Source organism: Arachis hypogaea, chromosome 2, assembly GCF_003086295.3.
Source record: "Arachis hypogaea cultivar Tifrunner chromosome 2, arahy.Tifrunner.gnm2.J5K5, whole genome shotgun sequence".
NCBI classification, from domain to species: Eukaryota; Viridiplantae; Streptophyta; class Magnoliopsida; order Fabales; family Fabaceae; genus Arachis; species Arachis hypogaea.
The window spans coordinates 33,997,277-34,019,549 of NC_092037.1; the positions used below are offsets into that span (position 1 = coordinate 33,997,277).

Here is a 22,273-nt window from a genome sequence, read left to right on the forward strand (position 1 = left end):
GGATTGTTTGAGTTTGGACAACTGACGGTTCATCTTGTTGCTTAGATTAGGTATTTTTCAGAATTTTTAAGAATGAATTCTAGTGTTTCAAGGTGATGTTTGGTGCACGAATTTGTGATCCGTACAACTAACCAGCAAGTGCACTGGGTCGTCCAAGTAATACCTTACATGAGTAAGGGTCGATCCCACGGAGATTATTGGTTTGAAGCAGACTATGTTTATTTTATTAATCTTAGTCAGAATGCCAATAAGATTAATTGGATTTAATTGTAAGAAGTCAAAGTATTTGGAATAAGAATTGTTACTTTATTAATGAAGAATCTGTTGGAGTTTTGGAGATGCTTTGTCCTCTGAATTTCTGCAATGTAATATTCAACTCAATTGTTTGTAAAGTTCCATCCATGGCAAGCTGTATGTAGGGTGTCACCATTGTCAGTGGCTACTTCCCATCCTCTCAGTGAAAACGGTCCAGATGCTCTGTCACAGCACGGCTAATCAGCTGTCGGTTCTCGATCATGTTGGAATAGGATCCATTGATCCTTTTGCGTTTGTCATCACGCCCAGCAATCGCGAGTTTGAAGCTCGTCACAGCCATTCAATCCTTGAATCCTACTGGGAATACCACAGACAAGGTTTAGACTTTCCGGATCCTCAAGAATGGCCGCCATTAGTTCTAGCTTATACCACGAAGATTCTGATTAAAGAAGCTAAGAGATGCTCATTCAATCTGATGTAGAATGGAGGTGTTTGTCAGGCACACGTTTATGGATTGAGGAAGGTGATGAGTGTCACGGATCATCACCTTCTTCACAATTAAGCGCGAATGAACATCTTAGATAGGAACACACACACGTTTGAATGAAATAGAAACAATTGCATTAATTCATTGAGACGTTGCAGCGCTCCTCACCACCAACAATGGAGTTTAGAGACTCATGCCATCAAAGTGTATAAAATCAGATCTGAAAATGTCATGAGGTACAAGATAAGTCTCTAAAAGTTGTTTAAATAGAAAACTAGTAACCTAAGTTTACAGAATATGAGTAAACTAAGATAATTGGTGCAGAAATCCACTTCTGGGGCCCACTTGGTGTGTGCTAGGGCTGAGACTAAAGCTTCTCACGTGCTTGGGCTGTTCCTGGAGTTGAACGCCAGGTTGTGACGTGTTTTGGGCGCTGAACTCCAACTTGTAACCTGTTTCTGGCGCTGGACGCCAGACAGCAGCATGAAACTGGCGTTGAACACTAGTTTACATCATCTATCTTCGCTTAAGGTATGGACTATTATATATTGCTGGAAAGCCCTGGATGTCTACTTTCCAACGCCGTTGAGAGTTCGTCAATTGGACTCTTGTAGCTCCAAAAAATCCATTTAGAGTGCAGGGCGGTCAGGATCCAACAACATCAGCAGTCCTTTTTCAGCCTAACTCAGATTTTTGCTCAGCTCCCTCAATTTCAGCCAGAAATTACCTGAAATCACAGAAAAACACACAAAATCATAGTAAAGTCCAGAAATATAATTTTTGCCTAAAAACTAATAATATTCTACTAAAAACTAATTAAAATATACTAACATCTACATGAAATTACCCCGAAAAAGCGTATAAAATATCCGCTCATCACAACACCAAACTTAAACTGTTGCTTGTCCTCAAGCAACTAGATAAATAAAATAGGATGAAAAGAAATTAAGAAGTAATAATATCTTAGAATTTTAAATGGAGCTCAGATTCTTATTAGATGAGCGGGGCTAGTAGCTTTTTGTTTCTGAATAGTTTTGGTATCTCACTTTATCCTTTGAAATTCAGAATGATTGGCATCCATAGGAACTCAGAATTCAGATAGTATTATTGATTTTCCTAGTTAAGTATGTTGATTCTTGAACACAGCTACTTTTATGAGTCTTGGCCGTGGCCCTAAGCACTTTGTTTTCCAGTATTACCACCGGATACATAAATGCCACAGACACATGACTGGGTGAACCTTTTCAGATTGTGACTCAGCTTTGCTAAAGTCCCCAGTTAGAGGTGTCCAGAGCTCTTAAGCACACTCTTTTTGCTTTGGATCACGACTTTAACCACTCAGTCTCAAGCTTTTCACTTGGACCTTCATGACACAAGCACATGGTTAGGGACAGCTTGATTTAGCCGCTTAGGCCTGTATTTAATTCCTTGGGCCCTCCTATCCATTGATGCTCAAAGCCTTGGATCCTTTTTACCCTTGCCTGTTGATTTTAAGGGCTGTTGGCTTTTATTCCTTTTCTTGATCCAATGATTTCTTGTAAATTTTTTTTCTTTTTTTTTTCTGCTTTTTCTTGCTTCAAGAATCAAATTCATGATTTTTCAGATCATCAATAATATTTTTCGTGTTCCTCATTCTTTCAGGAGCCAATATTCATAAAATTCAAGATAAAAATTATGCACTGTTCAAGCATTCATTCAGAGAACAAAAAGTGTTGCCACCACATATAGTTAATTATAATTTTTATTGTTAAGAACTCGAAAAAATAAATTACTTCTTTATTCTAATTATCTACTATTTTATTCATGCCTGATGATGATGAGAAAAATAAATTATCACTTAATTGGAAATAACACCAGAATAGATATACTAATTACTACTACTACTATATATATCTCCTAAGGTAAATTTCTATAATAACATTATCACAGAGTTAAAGCTAAAATTACAACTCAACAACATGTGTTTTGAGAAGTAGATGTTCATCTGATCTGTGGGGTGCTTGGTCCTTCAAAGATTAATTTCTGGCGCTTCAGCTCCCTTAAATCACGCCCTTGCTCTTCCTGTTCCTTAAGCAGTTTGCAAAGCATGCTACTTTGATTGTTCTGTTCTTCCTTTATTTGGTTCATAGCTTCTTGCAATTTGGAAATAGATGCTTCAAGATGTTCCCAATATTCGAATTGAGAAAGTTCTGGGAGGACTTCCTGTGATCTCCTCTTGATTGGATCATCCTGCAGCTGTTGTCTTTCCATTGATATTTTAGTGATTGGCCTCTCAACTGAAATATATTCTGTTATTCCCATCTTCACTCCGGCATCTCTGCAGAGCATAGAAATTAAGCTTGGATAGGCCAATCTGGCGTCCTTGGAATTCTTGTTTGCTATTTTGTATAGTTCACACGAGATCAGTTGATGGACTTCTACTTCTTTTCCCAACATGATGCAGTGAATCATCACTGCTCTTTTAACAGTAACTTCAGAATGGTTGCTGGTGGGCAGTATGGAATGCCCAATGAAATCCAGCCAGCCTCTGGTTACTGGTTTGAGATCTTCTCTTTTGAGTTGATTTGGGATGCCAGTCGTGCTGGTGGTCCACCTGGCTTCAGGGATGCATATATCCTCTAGAATCTTGTCCAGACCTTTGTTTACCCTCATCATTCTCCTATTAAAGGAGTCTGGGTCATCCTTTAGTTGAGGAAGCTTAAAGATCTCCCTGATTTTGTCAGGATGGGTATGAACAATCTTTCCTCTGACTAAGGTCCGATGGTCATAGAGGGCAGCTCCAATTATTCTTTGCCTGTCTGTCTGCCATAGATTAGCATAGAACTCTTGAACCATGTTCCTTCCCACTTTCGTTTCAGGATTGGCTAGGATTTCCCAGTTCCTGTTTCGAATTTGTTCTTGGATCTCCGGATATTCATCTTCTTTCAGATCGAACTTGATTTCCGGGATCACTGATCTTAGACTCATTATTTTGTAGTAATGGTCTGAATGTTCTTTAGTTAAGAACTTCCCTTGATTCCAAAGTGGCTTTTGAGTATTCTCTTTCTTGCCTCTTGGGTTGGGATGTTTTCCTTTAGGGGCCATGATCAAAGTGAGAATGTTTTTATGATCACGGATAAGCACACCAAACTTAGAGGTTTGCTTGTCCTCAAGCAAAAGAAGAGAGAGAAGAGGGATAGGAGGAAAGCAAGTGTGGAATGGAGGATGAGGAGAGGGACGCCGAAAGGAATATAAAGGGAGGGGGGTGGGTATTCGAAAATAAGAAAAAGATATAAGATAAGAGATATGATTTATAAAAGATAAATATGATAAGAAAAGGATATAATTTAAAAAGATATGAATGATATTTAAAAATAAATTTGAAATTTATAATTTGAAAAAGATTTTAAAAGATAATTAAGTTGGGAAAGAGATTGGAAAAAAACGTTGGATTGGATTGAAAATCAACTGTCTTTATGGATTAAGATGCATGTAAAATCTTTGAAATAGGGATTTCAGAAATTAAAGATTTAGAAATTAGGATTAAAATTTTTGAAATTGAAGGATGATATTTGGAAACATGTTTATGCAAGAAATCATGAATTGAAACATAAAAATTAGAAAATTTTTGAAGAAAAAACAAATTTTACCTCCTCCCCACCATCCTGGCGTTAAACGCCCAACTGCTGCATGTTTTGGGCGTTTAACGCCCAATTGTTGCTTCTCTTGGGCGTTCAACGCCCAGCTGTTGCTTCTTTCTGGCGTTGAACGCCAGGAAGTCCTTTGTCACTGGGCGTTTTTCTGAACGCCCAGGATGCTATCAATCTGGCATTAAACGCCCAGAAGGTGCTTCTTTCTGGCGTTCAACGCCCAGAAGATGCTCCTTTCTGGCGTTTAACGCCCAGTGGGTGCTTCTTTTGGGCGTTCAACGCCCAAAACATTTCTTACTGGCTTTTTGATGCCAGTGAGCTTTCCAAATTTCCCTATAACTCTGTGAATTCAATCAATTGCTATTTTACCTTTTGAAGATACTCTGATATATACCTGTAAAAATTAATTAATTAGCAAAAACAAATAAAATTAAATTTTGTGAATGGCTGGGTTGGCTCCCAGCAAGCGCTTCTTTAATGTCATTAGCTGGACTGTTGCTGAGCTATTAATCAAGTCTCAGTTTTGAGCATTCTTGCTCAAAATTGCTTTCAAGATAATGTTTAACTCTCTGTCCATTAACAATGAACTTTTTTTTAGATTCATTATCCTGAAGCTCTACGTATCCATATGGTGATACACTTGTAATCACATATGGACCTCTCCACCGGGATTTTAATTTCCCAGGGAATAATTTGAGCCTAGAATTAAATAGCAGAACTTTCTGCCCCGGCTCAAAGACTCTGGATGACAATTTCTTATCATGCCATCTTTTCGCTTTCTCTTTGTATATTTTTGCATTCTCGAAAGCATTGAGTCTAAATTCCTCTAGCTCATTTAACTGAAGCAATCTTTTTTCTCCAGCTAACTTGGCATCAAGGTTCAGGAATCTGGTTGCCTAGTAGGCCTTATGTTCCAGTTCCACTGGCACGTGACATGCCTTTCCATACACAAGCTGGTATGGAGAGGTCCCTATAGGGGTCTTGAATGCTGTTCTGTATGCCCACAGAGCATCATCCAAGCTTCTTGCCCAATCCCTTCTACGGTTAATTACAGTCCATTCCAGGATTCTTTTGAGTTCTCTATTTAAGACTTCAGCTTGCCCATTAGTCTGTGGGTGATATGGAGTAGCTATCCTGTGGCTAACTCCATAACGAACCAAAGCAGAGTAAAGCTATTTATTGCAGAAATGAGTGCCCCCATCGCTGATTAATATTCTAGGGGTACCAAATCTGCTGAAGATGTGTTTCTGGAGGAATTTTAACACTGTTTTAGTGTCATTAGTGGGTGTTGCAATAGCATCCACCCATTTGGATACATAATCCACTGCCACCAGAATATAAGTGTTTGAGTATGATGGTGGGAAAGGTCCCATGAAGTCAATACCCCATACATCAAACAACTCAATCTCCAAGATCCCTTGTTGAGGCATTGCATAACTGTGAGCCAGATTGCCAGATCTTTGGCAACTGTCACAATTAAGTACAAACACTCGGGAATCTTTATAGAGAGTAGGCCAGTAGAAGCCACATTGGAGGACTCTTGTGGCTATTCGCTCACTTCCAAAATGTCCTCCATACTGTGATCCATGGCAGTGCCAAAGGATCTTCTGCGCTTCTTCTTTAGGCACACATCTACGGATTACTCCATCTGCACATCTCTTGAAGAGATATGGTTCATCCTAAAGATAGTACTTTGCATCTGTGATCAATTTCTTTGATTGCTGCCTACTGTACTCTTTGGGTATGAATCTCACTGCCTTGTAGTTTGCAATGTCTGGAAACCATGGTACTTCCTGGATGGCAAAGAGTTGCTCATCCGAAAAGGTTTCAGAGATCTCAGTGAGAGGGAGGGACGCCCCTTCTACTGGTTCTATTCGGGACAGGTGATCTGCCACTTGGTTCTCTGTCCCTTTTCTGTCTCTTATTTCTATATCAAACTCTTGTAGAAGCAACACCCATCTTATAAGTCTGGGTTTTGAATCCTGCTTTGTGAGTAGATATTTAAGAGCAACATGATCAGTGTACACAATCACTTTTGATCCTACTAAATAGGATCTGAATTTGTCAATGGCGTAAACCACTGCAAGTAGCTCTTTTTCTGTGGTTGTGTAATTCTTCTGTGCATCATTTAGAACACGGTTGGCATAGTAAATGACGTGCAGAAGCTTGTCATGCCTTTGTTCCAACACTGCACCAATGGCATGGTCACTGGCATCACACATTAGTTCAAATGGCAATGTCCAGTTTGGTGCAGAGATGATTGGTGCTGTAACCAACTTAGCTTTCAGAGTCTCAAATGCCTACAGACACTCCTTATCAAAGACAAATGGCGTGTCAGCAGCTAGCAGGTTGCTCAGAGGTTTGGCGATTTTTGAAAAATCCTTTATAAACCTCCTATAGAATCCTGCATGCCCCAGAAAGCTTCTGATTGCCTTAACATTGGCACGTGGTGGTAATTTTTCAATTACCTCTACCTTAGCTTGATCCACCTCTATTCCCTTGTTCGAGATTTTGTGCCCAAGGACAATTCCTTCAGTCACCATAAAGTGACATTTTTCCCAGTTTAAAACCAGGTTAGTCTCTTGGCATCTCTTTAGAACAAGTGCTAAATGGTCAAGACAGGAGCTGAATGAGTCTCCAAATACTGAAAAGTCATCCATGAAGACTTCCAGAAATTTTTCCACCATATCAGAGAAAATTGAGAGCATGCACCTCTGGAAGGTTGCAGGTGCATTGCACAAGTCAAATGGCATCCTTCTGTATGCAAATACTCCAGATGGACATGTGAATGCCGTTTTCTCTTGATCTTTTGGATCTACTGCAATTTGATTATAACCTGAATATCCATCCAGGAAGCAGTAGTATTCATGACCTGCCAGTCGTTCTAGCATCTGGTCTATGAATGGTAAAGGAAAATGATCCTTTCTGGTGGCTGTATTGAGCCTTCTATAATCAATACACATACGCCACCCAGTAACTGTTCTTGTAGGAACCAGTTCATTTTTTTCATTATGAACCACTGTCATGCCACCTTTCTTAGGGACGACTTAGACAGGGCTTACCCAGGGGCTATCAGAAATAGGATAAATAATCCCAGCCTCTAGTAACTTAGTGACCTCTTTCTGCACTACCTCCTTCATGGCTGGATTCAGCCGCCTTTGTGGTTGAATCACTGGCTTGGCGTCACCTTCTAATAAGATCTTGTGCATGCATCTGGCTGGGCTAATGCCCTTGAGATCACTGATGGACCTCCCAAGAGCTGTCTTGTGTGTCCTTAGCACTTGAATTAGTGCTTTCTCTTCCTGTGGCTCTAAGGTAGAGCTTATGATTACAGGAAAGGTATCACTTTCTCCCAAGAATGCATATTTTAAGGATGGTGGTAATGGTTTGAGCTCGGGTTTAGGAGGTTTCTCCTCTTCCTGAGGGATTTTCAGAGGTTCTACTATTCTCTCTGATTCTTCCAGATCAGGCTGAACATCTTTAAAGATGTCCTCTAGCTCTGATTCGAGACTCTCAGCCATATTGACCTCTCTTACCAGAGAGTCAATAATATCAACACTCATGCAGTCATTTGGGGTGTCTGGATGTTGCATGGCTTTGACAACATTCAACTTGAACTCCTCCTCATTAACTCTCAAGGTTACTTCCCCTTTTTGGACGTCAATGAGGGTTCGGCCAGGTGCTAGGAAAGGTCTTCCTAGAATGAGAGTTGCACTCTTGTGCTCCTCCATTTCCAGCACCACAAAGTCAGTAGGAAAGGCAAATGGCCCAACCTTGACAATCATGTCTTCAATCACGCCTGATGGGTATTTAATGGAGCCATCAGCAAGTTGAAGACATATCCTGGTTGGTTTGATTTCTTCAGTCAAACCAAGCTTTCTGATAGTAGATGCAGGTATTAGGTTGATACTTGCCCCAAGATCACATAAAGCTTGCTTGGTACAAGTACCCTCTAATGTACATGGTATCATAAAGCTCCCGAGATCTTTAAGCTTCTCAGGTAAGCTTTTCAGAATGACTGCACTGCATTCTTCAGTGAGGTAAACTTTTTTAGTCTCCCTCCAATCCTTCTTATGACTTAATATCTTTTTCATGAACTTAGCATAAGAGGGTATTTGCTCAAGTGCTTCTGTAAACAGAATCTTTATTTCAAGAGCCCTGAGATAGTCTACAAAGTGAGCAAATTGCTTATCCTGTTCCGCTTGGCGGAGTTTTTGAGGATAAGGCATTTTGGCTTTATATTCCTCAACCTTAGTTGCTGCAGGTTTATTACCTACAGAAGTGGGTTGGGAAGCCTTTTTAGAAGGGTTGTTATCAGCACTTGTATGTGACTGATCCCCCACTGGCTTTTGAATGCCAGGGGTGGAAGCTGGAGTGGCGTTAGACGCCAACTCCTTATTTGTTACTGGCGTCTGAGCGCCAGAACCGTGCTCCCTTTGGGCGTTCAATGCCGGATTCATACTTGTTTCTGGCATTGAACGCCAGGAATGAGCATGGTCTGGGCGTTCAGCGCCAGCATTATTCCTCTCTGGGCTCTGATTGTCCTCAGAGGGATTTTGGGTAGCCATTTGTTCATTTCTTGGCTTCCTGCTGCTTTGAAGTGAGGTATTTAATGTTTTCCCACTTCTTAATTAAACTGCTTGGCATTCTTCTGTTATTTGTTTTGACAGTTGCTTTTCTGTTTGCTTTAACTGTACTTCCATATTCCTGTTAGCCATTCTTGTTTCCTGTAGTATTTCCTTGAATTCGGTAGCTACTGAGTTAGAAAGTCTAATTGCTGATTGAATTTATTAGCCTGATCCACAGGACTAAGTTCAGCAGTTACTGTTTTAGCTTCTTCTTTCATGGAGGATTCACTGCTTAGGTACATATGCTGATTTCTGGCAACTGTATCAATAAGCTCTTGAGCTTCTTCAATTGTTTTTCTCATATGTATAGATCCACCAGCTGAGTGGTCTAGAGAAATCTGAGCTTTTTCTGTAAGCCCATAGTAGAAGATGTCTAGTTGCACCCACTCTGAAAATATTTCAGAGGGGCATTTTCTTAGCATCTCTCTGTATCTCTCCCAGGCATCATAAAGGGATTCATTATCTCCTTGTTTGAAGCCTTGGATGCTTAGCCTTAGCTGTGTCATCCGTTTTGGAGGGAAATAGTGATTCAGGAATTTTTCTGACAACTGTTTCCATGTTTTTATGCTGTTCTTAGGCTGGTTATTTAACCACCTCTTAGCTTGATCCTTTACAGCAAATGGAAACAGTAATAATCTATAGACATCCTGATCTACTTCCTTATCATGTACTGTGTCAGCAATTTGTAAAAATTGTGCCAGAAACTCTGTAGGTTCTTCCTGTGGAAGATCGGAATACTGGCAGTTTTGCTGCACCATGATAATGAGCTGAGGATTCAACTCAAAGCTACTAACTCCAATGGAGGGTATACAGATACTACTCCCATATGAAGCAGTAGTGGGGTTAGCATATGACCCCAGAATCCTCCTGGACTGTTCATTTCCAGTTAGTTCCATGATGGAATAAAGGAGATGATATGTATATGGATATTATTTATTTTATAAAAATTTATTTTATAAAATAAAATAAAAACGAAATAAATAAAAGAAATTAAAAATATTTTGAAATTGAAATCTGAATTTTTATATAAAATTTTTGAAAATGTAGTTTAAAATTAGTTAGGAAATATATATTTTTGAATTTTGAATTTTATGATGAAAGAGAAAAACACACAAAAGACACAAAACTTAAAATTTTTAGATCTAATGCTCCTTATTTTCAAAAATTTTGGAGGGAAAATACCAAGGAACACCAAACTTAAAAATTTTAAGATCAAAACACAAGAAAGACTCAAGAACACCTTGAAGATTCACAAGAACACCAAGAACAAAAGAAAGAACACCAAACTTAAAATTTTTAGAAAACCAAGACAAATTTTCGAAAATTAAAGAAAACTTAACAAGAAAATACCAAACTTAGAGTTTGGCACAAGATTCAATCAAAGAAAAATTATTTTTGAAAAAGATTTCAAAGAAGATACCCAATTATCAAGAACAACTACTAATGCTCCTGCCAATTGGGCAGTAACTTCAGTGTTGATTTTAAAGATGTATTATATTTATGGATAAAAGTATAAATTTTTTTTTTGAAAGTTAATGTTTTGAAAAAGCACAAGAAAAACAAGAAAAGACACAGAACAAGAAAAACTTAAGATCAAACAAGAAAAATAAACAAGAACAACTTAAAGATCAATGAAGAACAAAGAACACAAAGTCGAAAATTAAAGGAAAATATAAAATGTGCAATTAACACCAAACTTAGAACAAGACACTAAACTCACGAAAAATCAACAATTAATTAAGAAAAATAATATTTTTGAAAAGAATTTTTTTTTAAAAAGAAACTATCCTATCAGGATTTAATAACTCTATAACAATAAAAATAAATTATTCCTAATCTAAGAATTAAAATAAACCTTTAGTTGTTCAAACTCGAACAATCCCCGGCAACGGCGCCAAAAACTTGGTGCACGAATTTGTGATCCGTACAACTAACCAGCAAGTGCACTGGGTCGTCCAAGTAATACCTTACGTGAGTAAGGGTCGATCCCACGGAGATTATTGGTTTGAAGCAGACTATGTTTATTTTATTAATCTTAGTCAGGATGCCAATAAGATTAATTGGATTTAATTGTAAGAAGTCAAAGTATTTGGAATAAGAATTGTTACTTTATTAATGAAGAATCTGTTGGAGTTTTGGAGATGTTTTGTCCTCTGAATTTCTGCAATGTAATATTCAACTCAATTGTTTGTAAAGTTCCATCCATGGCAAGCTGTATGTAGGGTGTCACCATTGTCAGTGGCTACTTCCCATCCTCTCAGTGAAAACGGTCCAGATACTCTGTCATAGCACGGCTAATCAGCTGTCGGTTCTCGATCATGTTGGAATAGGATCCATTGATCCTTTTGCGTTTGTCATCACGCCCAGCAATCGCGAGTTTGAAGCTCGTCACAACTATTCAATCCTTGAATCCTACTCGGAATACCACAGACAAGGTTTAGATTTTTCGGATCCTCAAGAATGGCCGCCATCAGTTCTAGCTTATACCACGAAGATTCTGATTAAAGAAGCTAAGAGATGCTCATTCAATCTGATGTAGAATGGAGGTGTTTGTCAGGCACACGTTCATGGATTGAGGAAGGTGATGAGTGTCACGGATCATCACCTCCTTCACAATTAAGCACGAATGAACATCTTAGATAGGAACACACACACGTTTGAATGAAATAGAAATAATTGCATTAATTCATTGAGACGCTGCAGAGCTCCTCACCCCCAATAATGGAGTTTAGAGACTCATGCCGTCAAAGTGTATAAAATCAGATCTGAAAATGTCATGAGGTACAAGATAAGTCTCTAAAAGTTGTTTAAATAGTAAACTAGTAACCTAAGTTTACAGAATATGAGTAAACTAAGATAATTGGTGCAGAAATCCACTTCTGGGGCCCACTTGGTGTGTGCTGGGGCTGAGACTAAAGCTTCTCACGTGCTTGGGGTGTTCTTGGAGTTGAACGTCAGGTTGTGACGTGTTTTGGGCGCTGAACTCCAACTTGTAAACTGTTTCTGGCGCTGGACGCCAGACAGCAGCATGAAACTGGCGTTGAATGCTAGTTTACGTCATCTATCTTCGCTTAAGGTATGGACTATTATATATTGATGGAAAGCCCTGGATGTCTACTTTCTAACGCTGTTGAGAGCGCGCCAATTGGACTCCTGTAGCTCCAAAAAATACATTTAGAGTGCAGGGAGGTCAGGATCCAACAGCATCAGCAGTCCTTTTTCAGCCTAACTCAGATTTTTGCTCAGCTCCCTCAATTTCAGCCAGAAATTACCTGAAATCACAGAAAAACACACAAAATCATAGTAAAGTCCAGAAATATAATTTTTGCCTAAAAACTAATAATATTCTACTAAAAACTAATTAAAATATACTAACATCTACATGAAATTACCCCCAAAAAGCGTATAAAATATCTGCTCATCAATGTTCTTATCATCACCAAAGCTGATTGATCTTCATCAATTTAGCTCTTGAATGCAATGTCCTGCTGAAGCTTGGCTAGCCATGTCTAATTCCTTTAGACTGAAGCTTTAGACTAACATTGCATAATTCCTGGAATTCTTATTAAAAGTTTTGATCCTCTTTATTTCTTTTTCCACATAATTTTCGAAAAAACCAAAAAAATTACAAAATCATAAAAACCAAAAATATTTCTTGTTTGAGTCTAGTGTCTCATTTTAAGTTTGGTGTCAATTGCATGTTTCTGTTCTTCTTGCATTTATCATGTGTCTTCATTGATCTTCAAGTTGTTCTTGATGATTTACTTGCTCTGATCTTTAAATTCTCTTGTTTTGTGTGTTTTGTTATTTCTCATATGCATTCTCAATTTGTTAGTGTCAGTAGTATACAAACTTCTAAGTTTGGTGTCTTGCATGCATTGTTTATTTGATTTTAGTTGCATTTTGATTTTTCCTCATCATTAAAAATTCAAAAAATTTTTAATTTGTGTCTTTTCAAGTCAATAATACAGAGAATTGAAGATTCAGAACATACAGCAGAGGAATTACCCATAAAAAGCTAGGCGTTCAAAACGCCCAGTGAAGAAGGAAAACTGGCGTTTAGACGCCAGCCAGGGCACCTGGCTGGGCGTTTAACGCCCAAAAGGGTAGCATTTTGGGCGTTAAACGCCAGGATGGCACAAGAGGGAAGATTTTGTTTTCAATTCAAATTTTTTCAAGTTTTCATAATTTTTCAAAATCAAATCTTTTTCAAATCATATCTTTTCAATCATATATTTTCAAAATCAATTTCTTTCCATTTTCAAAAATACTTGCTAACAATTAATGATTTGATTCAACATTTCAAGTATGTTGCCTTTTCTGTTGAGAAAGGTTTAATGTTTGAATCATATCTTTTCTTGTTAGCCAAGTCATTGATTTTAAAAATCAAATCTTTTTAAATTGTTTTTCCAAATCATATCTTCTCAATCATATCTTTTTAAAATTATATTTTTTCAATCATATCTTCTTAATCACATCTTTTTCAAAAATAGTTTTCAATCATATCTTTTTGATTTCTAATTTCAAAATCTTTTTCAAAAATCACTTTACTTCTTTCTCAGTCTTAGTTTTCGAAAATCATCAATCAATTTTCAAAATGTTTTTAAAATCTTTTTAATTTATTTCTTCCCCTCTTCTCACATCCTTCTATTTATGGACTAACATGTACAATTCGAACTCTATCTTTCTAAGTTTGAATTCTTCTACCTCTTCTTTCTATCTTTCTTTTCCTCTGACACCTTAAGGAATCTCTATACTGTGACATAGAGGATTCCATATTTTCTTGTTCTCTTCTCTTTCATATGAGCAGGATCAAAGACAAAAGCATTCTTGTTGAGGCTGACTCTGAACCTGAAAGGACCTTGAAGCGAAAGCTAAGAGAAGCTAAAGCACTACTCTCTGTAGAGGACCTAACAGAAATCTTCAAAGAAGAAGACATGGCAGCCAAAAATAACAACAATGCCAACAATGCAAGGAAGGTGCTGGGTGACTTTACTGCACCTACTCCCGACTTCTATGGGAGAAGCATCTCTATCCCTGCCATTAGATCAAACAACTTTGAGCTTAAGCCTCAATTAGTTTCTCTAATGCAACAGAATTGCAAGTTCCATGGACTTCCATTGGAAGATCCTCATCAGTTTTTATCTGAGTTCTTGCAAATCTGTGACACTGTCAAGACTAATGGGGTTGACCCTGAGGTCTACAGACTTATGCTATTCCCTTTTGCTGTAAGAGACAGAGCTAGGATATGGTTGGACTCACAACCTAAAGAAAGCTTGAACTCTTGGGAAAAGCTAGTCAATGCCTTCTTGGCAAAGTTCTTTCCACCTCAAAAATTGAGTAAGCTTAGAGTGGAAGTCCAAACCTTCTGACAGAAGGAAGGTGAATCCCTCTCCGTCATCATACATAGAGGAGTGCACCGCAATTGAGTTGCTGTCACCGTTAGAAAGGGGAGAAAGGGTGTGTGCGTTATTGCAGTAGCTATGTTAGGACTTGTATGCGAAGCACATTTGTTTTTTTTTTTTTTAAGTTACGTTATTTCATTGAAAAAATAATTGGTGAGAATATGAATAAAAATTTTTCTCTATAATTTTTAATCATAAATAATTTTAGATAATTTTTTATAAATGTTATTTGTTTAATTTTTTGATAATTCTTACAAAATATTATATTTTTATTTAAAAATATTGTCTTAAAATTTTTATTTTATAATATTTTATAAATATTATTTTAGATATCAAAAACAATTATTTTTATAGATGATAACAAATTTTATTATCTTTATCTTACTCAAACACAATTCGTAAAAGATATTATTTTTATCTAACTAACATAACTTCTGTTAAATATTATTTTGAATAAGGATTATTTTATACAAAAAAATATTGTTCTGTTAAATATTATTTTGAATAAGGATTATTTTATACAAAAAAATATTGTAGTGATGAATAATGACTGTAAAAATTTAAAGACACTCGGTAATACGCATATTAATAAACAAAATATTTATTTTATTTATAAATAAAAGATTCCCATTTTCTAATATCAGGTCAAATGCATATGGTCGGAAATTAATTAAACACTTGTCGGTCACACGCTCAAAATCTAGTAAAGTCTTGAATTATCACGGAAACTGTACATGCAAATCAAGTTGCCCCATGACTGAGGATTATTGCTTGAAAAAGGTGATGGAACTCACAATCTCAGCCATGAAATTCAACACCCTTTTCCTTTAGTAACCAACTTGACCACAAAATACATTGTTTCTTTTCCTTTTTTTTTCCTTTTTCGTAATCTAAGTTAATCTTTTGAACAACGTAGATTTTATTATGCAACAATCCATTATCCAATAATAAATATTTAAATAAAATTAAGGTCCACAGCAAATTAATTTTTGTTCTATTAGGTAGCGTTTGGTGGAGAGACAAAGACAGAAAGACTGAGACTGAGAGACAGAGACTAAGAGACAGGGATTGAAACAAATTTCAGTATTCTGTTTGGTGCAAAATGGGAGACAGGAATTGAAACAAGAATGAAACTCTAATTTAATTTGCATAAAGGGTAAAATTGGAATTAATTAATTGAAATAAAAGTATTTTAGGTATAAAATGTTATTAAAGTTTCAGTCTTCATCTCTAAAAATTTCTGTCCCCTGTGTCCCTACTTTTTGGAAGTACTGAAATACTGAAATTTTGGAGACAGAGACAGAAATTTTAGTACCAGTCTCTGAACTAACAAACACGATACTGAGTCTCAGTCTCTCAGTCTCAGTCTCAGTACCCGAAAACAAACGCTACCTTAGGTTTAGACTATAATCTCACCAAGAGAGTAATTGTTTACTTTGACAGAAAATTACATTAACTAATAACCACCTATATATTTAAACAAAAGACACAAATGGAAGGAATAAAACAAGTTATGTAGTTTATTTTTTTTTTTAATTACTCTGTGAATCTTTATTATTTTATTAAATTTTTAATTAAATTTTTATATATATTTTTTAATTAAATCCATGTATTATATTAGATTTTGTAATTAAATTTTTATAATAACAAAAACATTAGAACTAACAGAATATTCTGTTAAATTATATAAAATATTCAGTCAAGTGTAAGACATTTATTTTGTTTGATGGAATATTCTATTAATTCTAACATTTTTGTTATGGTGAGAATTTAATTACAAAATCAGATATGATATAAGAACTTAACTGAAAAAGAAAAAAATATAAAAATCTAATTAAAAATTTAGTAAAATAATTAAATTTTTTTTTTTTGTTCATGAAGTTATGTAGTTTATATATCTCCCCCCATCTCTTTTCTTTTGATCTTTAATTAATCAGATCTCATATCCATCAGACATAGCACAGAGAAGATATCATCCGCCATAAAGCTCCAAATCTTTCTCTTATCCATGGTTTCCCTTTGGTCCCTCTGATATGAGACCAAAGTCTGCCATATTCAACATTTAACTTCTTTTTACAGCTAAGTCTTGTATCTGAAATAAGAAACAACTTTCTTTAAATTCCGAACCCCATTCAAGGTCCAAAGAACCAGCATGCTCCCATAATATTCCCCTAACTTTGCATGAGAAACTAATATATTTTGTCTCTTTCATCATTTAGTTTAAGTCATTTTAGCCCATAACATACATACATACATACGCTTCTATTAAGTCTTTGTCTCAAATTTGTATTTTTTCTAATATTGTCTTCTTCTGCAGGCTATATAACTTGAAGAACTGAGATTTTGCTCTAAAGCAAAACCAAGGAGTATCCAAAAAGATGGTTAAATCATGCTGGAAACCATTGGTGGAAGGCGAAGATAATGGAGACGGCGGTGGGAGTAGTAGTGGGAGAGTTGATGGGTTGTTGTGGTACAAAGATTTGGGGTACCATCTTCATGGTGAATTCTCAATGGCTGTGATTCAAGCAAATAACTCATTGGAAGATAGAAGCCAAGTTGAATCTGGACCTTTGAGTTCCAACCACCATTTGGGTCCTCATGGAACCTTCATAGGTGTATATGATGGTCATGGTGGAAATGAAGCCTCACAGTTTGTTAGTGACAATCTTTTCTCTAATCTCAAGAGTATGCTCCGGTGATCTTGATGCTCTCATCCTTTTATTGTTATTATAAATTATTAACGTCCGATAAATTCAATTAAACTTTACGTTTATCCTAATCCCGCGATCGCCTGAATGAAATTTCGCAGATCTTGAAATGAAATTAAGTACTTAATTAATAGAGCATAGGCAACTTATATCTTCCATAACCCTGGTTTTCAACAAACATGTAGTTTTTACACACTCTAAATGCTTTCCAAAATATATCATGACGTTCATTGTAAACACTAAGCAAAAGGGAAAATTTTTTGTCTCTCAGTATATTTAATTTTAAAGTCTTCAAAATTGTGGGAGCTTCAAGCACGAGCTAGAGCACTCCCTTATTATTAGGGAAGCAAGCTAGTAATTGTTTACAAATAATTGACTCTTTCAACTTGGGTTTTCTAATAAGAATAGAATCCATAATAATTTTGGGCGTGGTGTCTCTATCTTTAATCAAATTTAATCAATTGGACTTGTACATAAAAAAAAATTAGCTATTAAATCAGAGATATTTATATAAAGTATATATTAAAAATGAGTTAAATTATATGTATTTATATACAAATATACAGTAATTAATTTAATAGTTAATTTTATGTCCATGTAATATTTTTTATCTTTAATTTTTCGTTATCCTAACATTCTTGATATTTAATAGCACTTTGGTAACTATACAATAATGATTAATAAGAAATAATCCTTAAAAAAAAATTTTGGTATTTAATTGTGGAAGGTTTTTATTACAAGCGATTTGAAAACTTAAAAAATAAGCTGATCCATTATTCTTTTGTGATATATCGTCCCACAGGGTTTGCAGCTGAAAATCAAAGCATATCAGAAACCGTTATAAAAAAAGCATTCTCAGCAACAGAGGATGGTTTTTTGTCTCGAGTTAAGAAACAATGGCTAAGTAAGCCGGAGATTGCATCCACAGGAAGTTGTTGCTTGGTTGGAATAATCTGCAACGGCATGCTTTACATCGCAAACTCCGGCGACTCGAGGGCGGTGCTAGGTAGATTAGAGAGACAAACAAGAGAAGCATCTGCTGTTCAATTATCCGTCGAACATAATGTTAATCAAGAAACTGTTAGAGATGAACTTCGTTCAAAGCACCCCTTTGATTCACAGATTGTGGTTATGAGACACAATGTTTGGCGTGTAAAAGGACTCATACAGGTAAAAAAAATTGTTTAGCTAACCTGTGATTTTAAGTTCACGGATCAAGATTATTATTTTTAGTAAAAAAATTTAAATATTTTGTTTTAATAAATACATAATAAATATATTAAAAATCACTTCGATTTTATATATTTTTATTTAAAAAAATCATTTGGTAATTTTAGTATTTACCAAAAGGAATTTAGTCGATGATGATCATGTATGTGTTGGTTTTTGTCACCAAGATTTTAGTTTCTTACTCTCTAGCTAGCTTTTGAGAATTAGAAGGTGAATCTCGAGCACAACGATAAAGTTGCTGAAAATAGCGTTTTCATCTGTGATGGTAAGATTGCATATACGTTAAAACTTGCTTGTTACATCCTACCAAGTAAGAGAAAAAGGAATTAAGCTAGATTTTATCATAACTTGGTGGATTATCTAATAAGATTCTAATCTAAATTGCTACTACTATTTTTCTTTTTAATTAGAAAGATAATAAATGAACATTTTATATGCCCAATTTTACGGTATTTATCGCTTAATATTTAATTTTTATTTAGTTTATCTTTTATAATAAATTTTAAATATTTATTATTTATTTTTATTATTTTTAAATTAAATACATTTTTAGTCTTTTTTCTCAAATTAAGTACTATAGCAATCACTCATTTTATATAAGTAGGAACATTCTCTTTATTATTAATTGACAAAATTATTCTTAATGGTAGTCCTAATACTAATAATATTATAGAATGTTATGTTAGATAACTAATGACTTTTTTAAACAATATGAATAACAAACTTTAAATTTGATTATTATTAGATATTAATTACTCATATCACTAATTAAATTTAAAATTAATTTACTTTTTTAATTATATTATTCACATTATTCAATAATATTATTGTCTATCTATACTTTTTCTATTTGAAATATTATGAAAGTGTGTTCCTATTATATGGGTTACATATATTCAGTCACAACCATTGATTACTGCAAGTATTACTTGCGTATAGTATTCATGAATAATCTTTTACCAAATAAGCAGAACATGCTAGCCATTTTTAAAGAGAAATTTTTTGGACTATCAATTTTTAGTATTTTTTATTTTAATTATTATAAATATTAAATTATTTTTAATAAATAAATTTTATTAATTTATACATATAAATTTTAAAAATGTAAATATAAATTATATCAATTTATGTGTATAAAATTTTAATAAATATAAATATAAATTATATATTTTTTGTGTGTCTAACATATATAAATATAAGTATAAATTGTTATTGACTAAATACTTGCTAAAAATGATAATATATGCTGATGATAACATTACTCATTTTTAAATCCAATGCTGAGATAATAACTTGCATGGTATTGCAGGTTTCAAGATCCATTGGTGATGCATATCTGAAGAGAGCAGAGTTCAATAGAGATCCTCTGCCATCTAAGTACAGACTAGCTGAGACATTCTTCAAGCCAATTCTTAGTTGTGAGCCATCAATATCGGTGCACAAACTCCACCCTGATGACCAATTCCTCATATTTGCTTCTGATGGTTTATGGGAGCACCTTGGCAACCAAGAAGCTGTTAGCATAGTCAGCAACAACCCACCTAATGTAATGTCCCATTTAAATTTGTTTACTTTCCATTTTTGGTTATATTTTTTTTATTCATTGCATAAATGGCAAATTGATATCCTTTAAATGATATATCAACTCTACTTTGTAGGATAAGAAGGCTTATTTATCTTTTATGATAATTGTGCATATGGTATTTTTGTTGCTTTGTGAGTTTGATGTCACAAGTTCAGGTACTAAAAAAAGTCATGTTTTTCCGAATTCGGTCTGGAGTTTGGAATACTAAGCTATTTTTTGTTCTTTTTTTTTTCTGATATAAAAAGTTTGGAATAAACTCCTCTAAAATGAGAATGTTATTAAAGTAAGAAAATTAAAGTTTAATCATTACTATATCAAATTACTAGGGCTCGCATGTTATGAAAATTACAAATTTAAAAAGAATTAATGTCTCATTTTATTAATTTTTTCATTTTAGATTATATTTTTTAAAAAAGTTTAAATAATACTTATTTATCACTCATCAAAAAGTCCTCACAAAGATAGAAGAAACTCATATCTATGGTCTTATAAAATATTTTTCAAGTCTTTTACTATCTATGTCCTAATTGGTAGGTCACTCAGTCTTTTTATAAGCAAATTATTCTAAACCAATTGTAAGCATTTTCATTGTTATAGGGAATTGCAAGAAGACTAGTGAAAGCTGCACTAAGAGAAGCAGCAAAGAAGAGAGAAATGAGATTTGCAGACCTCCAAAAGATTGAACAAGGAGTAAGGAGACATTTTCATGATGACATAACCGTGATTGTTGTGTTTCTCAATCCCAAACTTATTGATACAAGCTCTCTATTAGGTTCTCCTCTTTCAATCAAGGGAGGCGAATTTTAATCAAACAAAATTTTATATATAATAACTTGTTACTTGTAGAGATTAAAGTGAACCAATCTTCACTATATAACCAAGAGTATAATATTTAAGGTTTGCAATGATCTGATTCTGAAATTTGTGTGCTCTCACTAGTTTATGATGATTAATTAACGTTGAACATGTATCTATCAATTAGCTATGAAACATATATGCTTTGTATATTAATACATATATCTCCATTTTGAGCATTTGTTACCATATTTTTTTTAGTGTAATTCTGATATATTCTAGATGTTGTCATAATAATTTAAGAAGTTAAAGAGAGTTTAAAAATTGAAAATATGCAAAAAAAAAAAAAAATAGAACAATGCAATCAAGATACATATCTTGTATCAAAAAGTTTAATTTCTGTACGTGTATCAAAAGTTACATAAAAATAAAAAATCATAATTCATAAATTAAAAGCAAATCAAAGTTTTATGCTCTACAAACTTATAATTATCATTCATCATTATCCAATATCAATACAAATTAGATCATCCTCTTCAGCAAAAGTTAAAATTTGGCATCTTTCTACCGTAGCGACAATAATCTTTTAATTTCAATTTCTTGTTTATCTCATATTATTGATTTTCTCTTATCATTAATCTTTATATTTGTTATAAAATGACATTTGGATGCCATAATAGAATATTATCATGCATAATAGAATATAAAACATTATTAATTAATGAATAATAGATTTTTAGATGATTCGGGTAGATGGCATATCAAGTAGTTTTGCCCTCGCGTTTGTCTAACTTACATGATGTATTCCATGTGTCACAACTCTGTAAGTACACGTCGGATGAGACTCATGTGTTAGAGTCTGAGTCGGTTGAGCTGTAGGAGAATTTAACTTTTCAAGTAACACCGGTGTGAATTGATAACACTAGTGTGAAGAAGTTACGCGGGAAAGAAGTTCAGTTGGTCAAAGTTGCTTAGAAGAGGGCAGAAGTGGAAGAGCATACTTGGGAGTTGGAGTCCGAGATGTGGAAGGATTATCCCGAACTATTCTCAAGTAATCACTAAATTTTGAGGACAATTTCTTATTTGATGGGGAGAATGTAAGAACCGCGACTAATTAACCGCTTAATTAATAGAATTAATTGCCCAAAATAGGATTCAAAAACTTAGAATGATAATTAAAAAATTTAAATATGATTTTTGGACTCAGTAGATTTTTTTGAGTTGAAAAATGCAATTTTCTGCCAAAAACTGTGTAAAAACGCGAACCAGTAAATTAACCGGCAGTACCAGTTTAAATCTGTCCGATACTGTATGAAAATGATAAAAACAATAGAAAAGCTTAAGAAAATAATTAGAATTGAAAATCAGATGCTAATTTTAAAGGTTTGGCCCGAAATTGGGGCAAATGGGCCAAAAACGCTAATGGATTGGATTGGGTCCAAGTTGGGCCTAAGCCCAACATATAAAAGCACACTTAATGAGCTTTTCACCACTAACTTTCGGTGGCCATATCTCGAACTACGGTCTTCCGATTCGCGTGTCGTTTGCAGC

At 34.7% G+C, this 22,273-nt stretch overlaps 1 protein-coding gene across 2 annotated transcripts; it reads left to right on the forward strand.

Annotated features, from left to right (window-relative positions):
• The first annotated feature begins 16,201 nt into the window (after positions 1–16,201).
• LOC112742575 (probable protein phosphatase 2C 48) lies at positions 16,202–20,961 on the forward strand. Of its 2 annotated transcripts, none has more exons than XM_072216761.1 (5): positions 16,202–16,482; positions 16,722–17,089; positions 17,915–18,282; positions 19,652–19,888; positions 20,525–20,961. In XM_072216761.1, exons 2-5 carry the CDS (start codon positions 16,783–16,785, stop codon positions 20,732–20,734), a joined length of 1,122 nt encoding a protein of 373 aa, XP_072072862.1. In that variant the 5' UTR covers positions 16,202–16,482; positions 16,722–16,782; the 3' UTR covers positions 20,735–20,961. The 2 variants fall into 2 exon arrangements, with proteins under 2 accessions (XP_072072862.1, XP_072072863.1); XM_072216762.1 differs by having other exon boundaries at positions 16,325–16,541.
• The last annotated feature ends 1,312 nt before the right edge of the window (positions 20,962–22,273 follow it).

What these genes read in the sequence shown, in the direction of transcription:
- LOC112742575 (XM_072216761.1), top strand. Translation starts at nt 16,783, where the DNA reads ATGGTTAAATCATGCTGGAAACCATTGGTGGAAGGCGAAGATAATGGA. An exon ending in TCTTTTCTCTAATCTCAAGA is followed by an intron (nt 17,090 to 17,914) that starts GTATGCTCCGGT and finishes ATCGTCCCACAG; the next exon opens with GGTTTGCAGCTGAAAATCAA. An exon ending in GTGTAAAAGGACTCATACAG is followed by an intron (nt 18,283 to 19,651) that starts GTAAAAAAAATT and finishes ATGGTATTGCAG; the next exon opens with GTTTCAAGATCCATTGGTGA.